The sequence below is a fragment of the Argentina silus genome (assembly GCF_951799395.1).
Source record: "Argentina silus genome assembly, chromosome: 18".
Taxonomy (NCBI): Eukaryota; Metazoa; Chordata; class Actinopteri; order Argentiniformes; family Argentinidae; genus Argentina; species Argentina silus.
In genome coordinates, this window is record NC_139672.1 from 760,446 (window position 1) to 773,843 (window position 13,398).

The following is a 13,398-nucleotide window of genomic DNA, read 5'->3' on the forward strand; positions in this document are numbered from 1 at the left end:
AAAAAGGAATGACACAGTTTATTGTGCTTCACATTAATGTTCAAAAAATTACTGACGTCAATCTGGCTTCTTTAAATTCGAAAAATAATTGAAGCACTATGAAATATTTGAAGACAGATATGGAACATTACTAGGCCTTGGGCCTATATCTTCAAATACAAAGACATTTAGTGCAAAGTAACATGGGACAAAACATGTCTCCATGGGACCAAAATACATTCTTCACTGGTTTGAACAATCATTTTTAAATCAGGAATAGTAGTAGAATTGGACAACAGCTTGAGAAGGTTTGTAGAAATCAGTACTGTACTTACAAGTGCAATAAACAAAGTAACATGGGACAAAACATGCCCCCATTAATCATACAGAGCAGAACATACTCTGACACATTGGAGGCCTAGGCCTACACATCCTGCCTGAAGTAGGCTAGGCCTATCAGTGGGAGACATGAAGCCTGTCCTTGGTTTTTAAAAGTCTCTCAATATCAGGCTCCAGCTGACTAACTGACAAAGTGAGAATGTCATGTAGGTGAGAGTCAGATAAAGCATTTCTTAGTTTGGACTTCTTAAGATTCATCAGGCTGAAAGCCTGCTCACATACATAGGTACTTCCAAAGAGGGATAACATCACCTGTGCATGTTTGCGGATCTTGCCATATCTGTGTGCAGGAACACATTTGTAAAAGTCCTGTAAGGAAAGCTCTCTGAACCTGCTACGGAGGTCTGAATCAGACTGAAGTTCCAAAAGTTCCATTTGAAGCTCCTCACTGACTGCATCCACATTTACAGAAAAGGGTTGCACAAACAGCTCATGCTGTTTCATTTCCACGAAAATCTTCAAAGCGATGGTCAAACTCCACCACAAGATTGCTGAGAATGTCGAGGTATTTTGGTGTGTCTTCCTCCATCAACCCAACTTCTCTGAGGCTGGGAAAATGTGCCAAATTTCCTGAATGTACAGACACAAAGACAAAAGGAGCAATGTAAGATGCAAGATTGTTCATTTGATTTTCAATTAAATACCAAACATCAATCAAATGAGAAAAAAATTACTTTTTTTTGTTTATGGCTGCAGTATGAAAAACAAATACTGCTTCTGTGATTGGATTTAATGCCTAGATTTAAATAGAACATCCATTTTCCACAAACACAAAGTATGCATGCATCACACAAATATAATAACATGGTTGTGATCAATAACAAGCCTACTATATTGTTGTGTGTTCAATAACATATTAAAGTTAGATCTCACCTGTTGAGAGATGTCTGCTAAGCAACTGGAGCTTTTGCTTGAAGGCTTTGACATGGTCATACATCTGAGTGATTATCTGGTCTCTCCCTTGAAGCTGAAGATTGAGGATATTCAGCAGCTCTGTGATGTCCACAAGAAAAGCCAGGTCTGCAAGCGAGTGATTGTCCGAGGGCACTTGGATGCTGTTCTTCTTTGTGGCTTGAAACACCCTGATTTCCTCACGCAACTCAAAGAAACGTCGTAAAACTTTCCCACGGCTCAGCCACCGCACCTCCTGGTGGTACAATACATCACCATACTGGGCATCCATCTCATCAACAAGAGCTTTGAACTGACGGTGTGAGAGCGCCTTTGAGCGAATATTATTGACAATGCCAACGACATCCTGCATCACGTTCTTCAGGCCGATGTTTTTAGCGCACAGTTGCTCCTGATGCAAAATACAATGGTATTTAAAAATCGAGCCACCAAACTCACGGACTTTGTCCGACACAAGTGCAGTTAGGCCTGCTCTCTTACCGACCATGGCCGGGGCTCCATCAGTCGTGATGTCAGATAGGTTTTCCCACTTCAACCCGTTCTTGTCCATAATTCGCTGCACTGCCATAAAAATATCGATACCTCTTGTTGTCCCTTTCAGTGTTTCAAGGCCCGCTAGTTCTTGACACACTTCAAAGTCCTCATTGACGCCTCGCAAAAACACCAGCAACTGTGCTGAGTCAGATATGTCGGTGCTTTCATCGCTTGCTATGGAGAAGGCAGAAAACCAACTTGCTCTTTGGGCTATCTGGCCCCGAACGTCTTCGGCCATGTCCTCAACGTGGCGGGTGTTCCTTGACAGGCTAATCTGAGAAAATGCCCGCATCTGAGTTGGACACACAGCTTCAGAAGCAATTGTCAGACACTCTTTGACAAAATCACCCGCAGCAAAAGCTCGTCCACTTCTGACAATGACTTTGCTAATGCGATAACTTGCCCGAGTGGCATTTTCTTGTGCAGTGGACGGCTGAAGTAAAGTTCGCTGCTGTGTGGTTAGCTTTCTTAGCAAGTCTGCTACCTTCAGCTTGCGATCGTCACCTGTGTATTTTGCGAACTGGTGAGAATGCATAGTTTCATAGTGACGACGAATGTTGTACTCCTTTGAAACAGCGACCCTCTGCTTACATACCAGACACACTGCGGTGGAATCGACCTCTGTAAAAAGATAATCATGTTCCCAACTTTTTTTGAATTTTCGCTTGTCTGTGTGCCACTCCTTAACACGCTCCATCCTTGCATCCTCTCACTCACTGGTCTTCGCCTCACCGGATTGCATCTGGTAGGAGCTCATACAGCGCCACCCTACCATCATTGTATCACAATGTTATTCTCTGGTCAGGAGTGGAAGTGCACCAATAAATAATATTCAATGAGAGCGAGCGCAGATTCCGAGCGCTGGTGGCGGGAAAAAAATTATACAGTGGATAAGGCGCGGGCCAAATATAATCGGTCGCGGGCCAAGTTTGGCCCACGGGCCCCAAATTGGGCAGCCATGCGCTAGACCTTTTTAGAAGACTTGATATGTACACCCTAAGATATCTAAGTGTCATTTCGATGAGGTCTGTAGCAGAGGCCATAGAGCACAGCAAACAAATAATCATGTGTTTAAATATCCTTGTCGTTTTGAAAAATTACCATTGTCACCTGCACAGGAATGCCCTGCAGCCAACATTGAAGAAATGTGCTTCTCAAATCTGTCATTAACACTGTTTTCCACACGCTTTTTTCATTGCATTGCCATATAATCAATTGGTCATTGATGCGTCACGAATAACGACAATGCGTCGAAAATTAAAGAAATGTAAACATGAATTATGTTATTACTGTCTAAGCATCGCAAAGCTGTATGCGTAAAGGCGTCTGACGTCACAGTGGCTTGCCTGAAACAAAGGAATTAGAGAAACATGTGCTTACAGGGGCGTCGAACCACCTTCTCCCGCTGATGGAGCAAAGTTGCTACAGTGACAAAGACAAGCTCCGCGCTCATGGGCAATTTATATGAGGCAACTGTGCTGCGAGTATCTAAGTAGTCGTCGTGCATGGATAAAATGCAATGTTTCAAACAGATCTGATGAATTCACCTACTTTGAAAAAGTGTGCGTTAGGGAGTTCTTTTGACACAAAGCGAAAATCTACAGTCAAGCGTCAATCAGCAGATAGCCGTGTGTTCTTTAGTCATGAGCCTGTTGTCAAAACGGCAGAAAAAAATGTTCACAAACGAAATATTGTTTCTACACTTAAAATGAACAAAGAAAAAATTAGCTAGCCTGATATAAGTCATGTTCATGACGATGCAAATGTAACGAGATTTCGAACTGTTCTGTTGCACACGTTGGGACTCATTTTATTTTTCTACAAAAATCCTTTGCCATGACGGGAATCGAACCCGGGCCGCCCTGCGTGACAAGGCAGATTCCTATCCGCTAGACCATTTGGGAAGACTTGATATGTACACCCTAAGATATCTAAGTGTCATTTCGATGAGGTCTGTAGCAGAGGCCATAGAGCACAGCAAACAAATAATCAAGTGTTTAAATATCCTTGTCGTTTTGAAAAATTACCATTGTCACCTGCACAGGAATGCCCTGCGGCCAACATTGAAGAAATGTGCTTCTCAAATCTGTCATTAACACTGTTTTCCACACGCTTTTTTCATTGCATTGCCATATAATCAATTGGTCATTGATGCGTCACGAATAACGACAATGCGTCGAAAATTAAAGAAATGTAAACATGAATTATGTTATTACTGTCTAAGCATCGCAAAGCTGTATGCGTAAAGGCGTCTGACGTCACAGTGGCTTGCCTGAAACAAAGGAATTAGAGAAACATGTGCTTACAGGGGCGTCGAACCGCCTTCTCCCGCTGATGGAGCAAAGTTGCTACAGTGACAAAGACAAGCTCCGCGCTCATGGGCAATTTATATGAGGCAACTGTGCTGCGAGTATCTAAGTAGTCGTCGTGCATGGATAAAATGCAATGTTTCAAACAGATCTGATGAATTCACCTACTTTGAAAAAGTGTGCTTTAGGGAGTTCTTTTGACACAAAGCGAAAATCTACAGTCAAGCGTCAATCAGCAGACAGCAGTGTGTTCTTTAGTAATGAGCCTGTTTTCAAAACGGCAGAAAAAAATGTTCACAAACGAAATATTGTTTCTACACTTAAAATGAACAAAGAAAAAATTAGCTAGCCTGATATAAGTCATGTTCATGACGATGCAAATGTAACGAGATTTCGAACTGTTCTGTTGCACACGTTGGGACTCATTTTATTTTTCTACAAAAATCCTTTGCCATGACGGGAATCGAACCCGGGCCGCCCTGCGTGACAAGGCAGATTCCTATCCGCTAGACCATTTGGGAAGACTTGATATGTACACCCTAAGATATCTAAGTGTCATTTCGATGAGGTCTGTAGCAGAGGCCATAGAGCACAGCAAACAAATAATCAAGTGTTTAAATATCCTTGTCGTTTTGAAAAATTACCATTGTCACCTGCACAGGAATGCCCTGCGGCCAACATTGAAGAAATGTGCTTCTCAAATCTGTCATTAACACTGTTTTCCACACGCTTTTTTCATTGCATTGCCATATAATCAATTGGTCATTGATGCGTCACGAATAACGACAATGCGTCGAAAATTAAAGAAATGTAAACATGAATTATGTTATTACTGTCTAAGCATCGCAAAGCTGTATGCGTAAAGGCGTCTGACGTCACAGTGGCTTGCCTGAAACAAAGGAATTAGAGAAACATGTGCTTACAGGGGCGTCGAACCGCCTTCTCCCGCTGATGGAGCAAAGTTGCTACAGTGACAAAGACAAGCTCCGCGCTCATGGGCAATTTATATGAGGCAACTGTGCTGCGAGTATCTAAGTAGTCGTCGTGCATGGATAAAATGCAATGTTTCAAACAGATCTGATGAATTCACCTACTTAGAAAAAGTGTGCTTTAGGGAGTTCTTTTGACACAAAGCGAAAATCTACAGTCAAGCGTCAATCAGCAGACAGCAGTGTGTTCTTTAGTAATGAGCCTGTTTTCAAAACGGCAGAAAAAAATGTTCACAAACGAAATATTGTTTCTACACTTAAAATGAACAAAGAAAAAATTAGCTAGCCTGATATAAGTCATGTTCATGACGATGCAAATGTAACGAGATTTCGAACTGTTCTGTTGCACACGTTGGGACTCATTTTATTTTTCTACAAAAATCCTTTGCCATGACGGGAATCGAACCCGGGCCGCCCTGCGTGACAAGGCAGATGCCTATCCGCTAGACCATTTGGGAAGACTTGATATGTACACCCTAAGATATCTAAGTGTCATTTCGATGAGGTCTGTAGCAGAGGCCATAGAGCACAGCAAACAAATAATCAAGTGTTTAAATATCCTTGTCGTTTTGAAAAATTACCATTGTCACCTGCACAGGAATGCCCTGCGGCCAACATTGAAGAAATGTGCTTCTCAAATCTGTCATTAACACTGTTTTCCACACGCTTTTTTCATTGCATTGCCATATAATCAATTGGTCATTGATGCGTCACGAATAACGACAATGCGTCGAAAATTAAAGAAATGTAAACATGAATTATGTTATTACTGTCTAAGCATCGCAAAGCTGTATGCGTAAAGGCGTCTGACGTCACAGTGGCTTGCCTGAAACAAAGGAATTAGAGAAACATGTGCTTACAGGGGCGTCGAACCGCCTTCTCCCGCTGATGGAGCAAAGTTGCTACAGTGACAAAGACAAGCTCCGCGCTCATGGGCAATTTATATGAGGCAACTGTGCTGCGAGTATCTAAGTAGTCGTCGTGCATGGATAAAATGCAATGTTTCAAACAGATCTGATGAATTCACCTACTTAGAAAAAGTGTGCTTTAGGGAGTTCTTTTGACACAAAGCGAAAATCTACAGTCAAGCGTCAATCAGCAGACAGCAGTGTGTTCTTTAGTAATGAGCCTGTTTTCAAAACGGCAGAAAAAAATGTTCACAAACGAAATATTGTTTCTACACTTAAAATGAACAAAGAAAAAATTAGCTAGCCTGATATAAGTCATGTTCATGACGATGCAAATGTAACGAGATTTCGAACTGTTCTGTTGCACACGTTGGGACTCATTTTATTTTTCTACAAAAATCCTTTGCCATGACGGGAATCGAACCCGGGCCGCCCTGCGTGACAAGGCAGATGCCTATCCGCTAGACCATTTGGGAAGACTTGATATGTACACCCTAAGATATCTAAGTGTCATTTCGATGAGGTCTGTAGCAGAGGCCATAGAGCACAGCAAACAAATAATCATGTGTTTAAATATCCTTGTCGTTTTGAAAAATTACCATTGTCACCTGCACAGGAATGCCCTGCAGCCAAAATTGAAGAAATGTGCTTCTCAAATCTGTCATTAACACTGTTTTCCACACGCTTTTTTCATTGCATTGCCATATAATCAATTGGTCATTGATGCGTCACGAATAACGACAATGCGTCGAAAATTAAAGAAATGTAAACATGAATTATGTTATTACTGTCTAAGCATCGCAAAGCTGTATGCGTAAAGGCGTCTGACGTCACAGTGGCTTGCCTGAAACAAAGGAATCAGAGAAACATGTGCTTACAGGGGCGTCGAAGCGCCTTCTCCCGCTGATGGAGCAAAGTTGCTACAGTGACAAAGACAAGCTCCGCGCTCATGGGCAATTTATATGGGGCAACTGTGCTTCGAGTATCTAAGCAGTCGTCGTGCATGGATAAAATGCAATGTTTCAAACAGATCTGATGAATTCACCTACTTTGAAAAAGTGTGCGTTAGGAAGTTCTTTTGACACAAAGCGAAAATCTACAGTCAAGCGTCAATCAGCAGACAGCCGTGTGTTCTTTAGTCATGAGCCTGTTGTCAAAACGGCAGAAAAAAATGGTCACAAACGAAATATTGTTTCTACACTTAAAATGAACAAAGAAAAAATGAGCTAGCCTGATATAAGTCATGTTCATGACGATGCAAATGTAACGAGATTTCGAACTGTTCTGTTGCACACGTTGGGACTCATTTTATTTTTCTACAAAAATCCTTCGCCATGACGGGAATCGAACCCGGGCCGCCCTGCGTGACAAGGCAGATGCCTATCCGCTAGACCATTTGGGAAGACTTGATATGTACACCCTAAGATATCTAAGTGTCATTTCGATGAGGTCTGTAGCAGAGGCCATAGAGCACAGCAAACAAATAATCATGTGTTTAAATATCCTTGTCGTTTTGAAAAATTACCATTGTCACCTGCACAGGAATGCCCTGCAGCCAACATTGAAGAAATGTGCTTCTCAAATCTGTCATTAACACTGTTTTCCACACGCTTTTTTCATTGCATTGCCATATAATCAATTGGTCATTGATGCGTCACGAATAACGACAATGCGTCGAAAATTAAAGAAATGTAAACATGAATTATGTTATTACTGTCTAAGCATCGCAAAGCTGTATGCGTAAAGGCGTCTGACGTCACAGTGGCTTGCCTGAAACGAAGGAATCAGAGAAACATGTGCTTACAGGGGCGTCGAAGCGCCTTCTCCCGCTGATGGAGCAAAGTTGCTACAGTGACAAAGACAAGCTCCGCGCTCATGTGCAATTTATATGGGGCAACTGTGCTGCGAGTATCTAAGCAGTCGTCGTGCATGGATAAAATGCAATGTTTCAAACAGATCTGATGAATTCACCTACTTTGAAAAAGTGTGCGTTAGGAAGTTCTTTTGACACAAAGCGAAAATCTACAGTCAAGCGTCAATCAGCAGACAGCCGTGTGTTCTTTAGTCATGAGCCTCTTGTCAAAACGGCAGAAAAAAATGGTCACAAACGAAATATTGTTTCTACACTTAAAATGAACAAAGAAAAAATGAGCTAGCCTGATATAAGTCATGTTCATGACGATGCAAATGTAACGAGATTTCGAACTGTTCTGTTGCACACGTTGGGACTCATTTTATTTTTCTACAAAAATCATTTGCCATGACGGGAATCGAACCCGGGCCGCCCTGCGTGACAAGGCAGATGCCTATCCGATAGACCATTTGGGAAAACTTGATATGTACACCCTAAGATATCTAAGTGTCATTTCGATGAGGTCTGTAGCAGAGGCCATAGAGCACAGCAAACAAATAATCATGTGTTTAAACATCCTTGTCGTTTTGAAAAATTACCATTGTCACCTGCACAGGAATGCCATGCGGCCAACATTGAAGAAATGTGCTTCTCAAATCTGTCATTAACACTGTTTTCCACACGCTTTTTTCATTGCATTGCAATATAATCAATTGGTCATTGATGCGTCACGAATAACGACAATGCGTCGAAAATTAAAGAAATGTAAACATGAATTATGTTATTACTGTCTAAGCATCGCAAAGCTGTATGCGTAAAGGCGTCTGACGTCACAGTGGCTTGCCTGAAACAAAGGAATCAGAGAAACATGTGCTTACAGGGGCGTCGAAGCGCCTTCTCCCGCTGATGGAGCAAAGTTGCGACAGTGACAAAGACAAGCTCCGCGCTCATGGGCAATGTATATGGGGCAACTGTGCTGCGAGTATCTAAGCAGTCGTCGTGCATGGATAAAATGCAATGTTTCAAACAGATCTGATGAATTCACCTACTTTGAAAAAGTGTGCGTTAGGAAGTTCTTTTGACACAAAGCGAAAATCTACAGTCAAGCGTCAATCAGCAGACAGCCGTGTGTTCTTTAGTCATGAGCCTGTTGTCAAAACGGCAGAAAAAAATGTTCACAAACGAAATATTGTTTCTACACTTAAAATGAACAAAGAAAAAATGAGCTAGCCTGATATAAGTCATGTTCATGACGATGCAAATGTAACGAGATTTCGAACTGTTCTGTTGCACACGTTGGGACTCATTTTATTTTTCTACAAAAAACACTTGCCATGACGGGAATCGAACCCGGGCCGCCCTGCGTTACAAGGTAGATGCCTATCCGCTAGACCATTTGGGAAAACTTGATATGTACACCCTAAGATATCTAAGTGTCATTTCGATGAGGTCTGTAGCAGAGGCCATAGAGCACAGCAAACAAATAATCATGTGTTTAAATATCCTTGTCGTTTTGAAAAATTACCATTGTCACCTGCACAGGAATGCCATGCGGCCAACATTGAAGAAATGTGCTTCTCAAATCTGTCATTAACACTGTTTTCCACACGCTTTTTTCATTGCATTGCCATATAATCAATTGGTCATTGATGCGTCACGAATAACGACAATGCGTCGAAAATTAAAGAAATGTAAACATGAATTATGTTATTACTGTCTAAGCATCGCAAAGCTGTATGCGTAAAGGCGTCTGACGTCACAGTGGCTTGCCTGAAACAAAGGAATCAGAGAAACATGTGCTTACAGGGGCGTCGAAGCGCCTTCTCCCGCTGATGGAGCAAAGTTGCGACAGTGACAAAGACAAGCTCCGCGCTCATGGGCAATGTATATGGGGCAACTGTGCTGCGAGTATCTAAGCAGTCGTCGTGCATGGATAAAATGCAATGTTTCAAACAGATCTGATGAATTCACCTAATTTGAAAAAGTGTGCGTTAGGAAGTTCTTTTGACACAAAGCGAAAATCTACAGTCAAGCGTCAATCAGCAGACAGCCGTGTGTTCTTTAGTCATGAGCCTGTTGTCAAAACGGCAGAAAAAAATGTTCACAAACGAAATATTGTTTCTACACTTAAAATGAACAAAGAAAAAATGAGCTAGCCTGATATAAGTCATGTTCATGACGATGCAAATGTAACGAGATTTCGAACTGTTCTGTTGCACACGTTGGGACTCATTTTATTTTTCTACAAAAAACACTTGCCATGACGGGAATCGAACCCGGGCCGCCCTGCGTTACAAGGTAGATGCCTATCCGCTAGACCATTTGGGAAAACTTGATATGTACACCCTAAGATATCTAAGTGTCATTTCGATGAGGTCTGTATCAGAGGCCATAGAGCACAGCAAACAAATAATCATGTGTTTAAATATCCTTGTCGTTTTGAAAAATTACCATTGTCACCTGCACAGGAATGCCATGCGGCCAACATTGAAGAAATGTGCTTCTCAAATCTGTCATTAACACTGTTTTCCACACGCTTTTTTCATTGCATTGCCATATAATCAATTGGTCATTGATGCGTCACGAATAACGACAATGCGTCGAAAATTAAAGAAATGTAAACATGAATTATGTTATTACTGTCTAAGCATCGCAAAGCTGTATGCGTAAAGGCGTCTGACGTCACAGTGGCTTGCCTGAAACAAAGGAATCAGAGAAACATGTGCTTACAGGGGCGTCGAAGCGCCTTCTCCCGCTGATGGAGCAAAGTTGCTACAGTGACAAAGACAAGCTCCGCGCTCATGGGCAATGTATATGGGGCAACTGTGCTGCGAGTATCTAAGCAGTCGTCGTGCATGGATAAAATGCAATGTTTCAAACAGATCTGATGAATTCACCTACTTTGAAAAAGTGTGCGTTAGGAAGTTCTTTTGACACAAAGCGAAAATCTACAGTCAAGCGTCAATCAGCAGACAGCCGTGTGTTCTTTAGTCATGAGCCTGTTGTCAAAACGGCAGAAAAAAATGGTCACAAACGAAATATTGTTTCTACACTTAAAATGAACAAAGAAAAAATGAGCTAGCCTGATATAAGTCATGGTCATGACGATGCAAATGTAACGAGATTTCGAACTGTTCTGTTGCACACGTTGGGACTCATTTTATTTTTCTACAAAAAACACTTGCCATGACAGGAATCGAACCCGGGCCGCCCTGCGTTACAAGGTAGATGCCTATCCGCTAGACCATTTGGGAAAACTTGATATGTACACCCTAAGATATCTAAGTGTCATTTCGATGAGGTCTGTAGCAGAGGCCATAGAGCACAGCAAACAAATAATCATGTGTTTAAATATCCTTGTGGTTTTGAAAAATTACCATTGTCACCTGCACAGGAATGCCATGCGGCCAACATTGAAGAAATGTGCTTCTCAAATCTGTCATTAACACTGTTTTCCACACGCTTTTTTCATTGCATTGCCATATAATCAATTGGTCATTGATGCGTCACGAATAACGACAATGCGTCGAAAATTAAAGAAATGTAAACATGAATTATGTTATTACTGTCTAAGCATCGCAAAGCTGTATGCGTAAAGGCGTCTGACGTCACAGTGGCTTGCCTGAAACAAAGGAATCAGAGAAACATGTGCTTACAGGGGCGTCGAAGCGCCTTCTCCCGCTGATGGAGCAAAGTTGCGACAGTGACAAAGACAAGCTCCGCGCTCATGGGCAATGTATATGGGGCAACTGTGCTGCGAGTATCTAAGCAGTCGTCGTGGATGGATAAAATGCAATGTTTCAAACAGATCTGATGAATTCACCTACTTTGAAAAAGTGTGCGTTAGGAAGTTCTTTTGACACAAAGCGAAAATCTACAGTCAAGCGTCAATCAGCAGACAGCCGTGTGTTCTTTAGTCATGAGCCTGTTGTCAAAACGGCAGAAAAAAATGGTCACAAACGAAATATTGTTTCTACACTTAAAATTAACAAAGAAAAAATGAGCTAGCCTGATATAAGTCATGTTCATGACGATGCAAATGTAACGAGATTTCGAACTGTTCTGTTGCACACGTTGGGACTCATTTTATTTTTCTACAAAAAACATTTGCCATGACGAGAATCGAACCAGGGCCGCCCTGCGTTACAAGGTAGATGCCTATCCGCTAGACCATTTGGGAAGACTTGATATGTACACCCTAAGATATCTAAGTGTCATTTCGATGAGGTCTGTAGCAGAGGCCATAGAGCACAGCAATCAGAGAAACATGTGCTTACAGGGGCGTCGAAGCGCCTTCTCCCGCTGATGGAGCAAAGTTGCGACAGTGACAAAGACAAGCTCCGCGCTCATGGGCAATGTATATGGGGCAACTGTGCTGCGAGTATCTAAGCAGTCGTCGTGGATGGATAAAATGCAATGTTTCAAACAGATCTGATGAATTCACCTACTTTGAAAAAGTGTGCGTTAGGAAGTTCTTTTGACACAAAGCGAAAATCTACAGTCAAGCGTCAATCAGCAGACAGCCGTGTGTTCTTTAGTCATGAGCCTGTTGTCAAAACGGCAGAAAAAAATGGTCACAAACGAAATATTGTTTCTACACTTAAAATGAACAAAGAAAAAATGAGCTAGCCTGATATAAGTCATGTTCATGACGATGCAAATGTAACGAGATTTCGAACTGTTCTGTTGCACACGTTGGGACTCATTTTATTTTTCTACAAAAAACACTTGCCATGACGGGAATCGAACCCGGGCCGCCCTGCGTTACAAGGTAGATGCCTATCCGCTAGACCATTTGGGAAAACTTGATATGTACACCCTAAGATATCTAAGTGTCATTTCGATGAGGTCTGTAGCAGAGGCCATAGAGCACAGCAAACAAATAATCATGTGTTTAAATATCCTTGTCGTTTTGAAAAATTACCATTGTCACCTGCACAGGAATGCCATGCGGCCAACATTGAAGAAATGTGCTTCTCAAATCTGTCATTAACACTGTTTTCCACACGCTTTTTTCATTGCATTGCCATATAATCAATTGGTCATTGATGCGTCACGAATAACGACAATGCGTCGAAAATTAAAGAAATGTAAACATGAATTATGTTATTACTGTCTAAGCATCGCAAAGCTGTATGCGTAAAGGCGTCTGACGTCACAGTGGCTTGCCTGAAACAAAGGAATCAGAGAAACATGTGCTTACAGGGGCGTCGAAGCGCCTTTTCCCGCTGATGGAGCAAAGTTGCGACAGTGACAAAGACAAGCTCCGCGCTCATGGGCAATGTATATGGGGCAACTGTGCTGCGAGTATCTAAGCAGTCGTCGTGGATGGATAAAATGCAATGTTTCAAACAGATCTGATGAATTCACCTACTTTGAAAAAGTGTGCGTTAGGAAGTTCTTTTGACACAAAGCGAAAATCTACAGTCAAGCGTCAATCAGCAGACAGCCGTGTGTTCTTTAGTCATGAGCCTGTTGTCAAAACGGCAGAAAAAAATGGTCACAAACGAAATATT

The 13,398-nt window shown here is 41.9% G+C and overlaps 1 protein-coding gene across 1 annotated transcript; it reads right to left on the reverse strand.

The window, feature by feature from the left end:
• Nucleotides 1-808: 808 nt before the first annotated feature.
• Nucleotides 809-2,116, reverse strand: LOC310819157 (general transcription factor II-I repeat domain-containing protein 2-like; the record flags this gene model as incomplete). The annotated part of the gene is made up of 2 exons (XM_083690404.1): nt 809-948; nt 1,252-2,116. The coding sequence occupies 2 exons, from the start codon at nt 2,114-2,116 to the stop codon at nt 809-811; spliced, it is 1,005 nt and encodes a 334-aa protein (XP_083546530.1).
• Nucleotides 2,117-13,398: the final 11,282 nt, after the last annotated feature.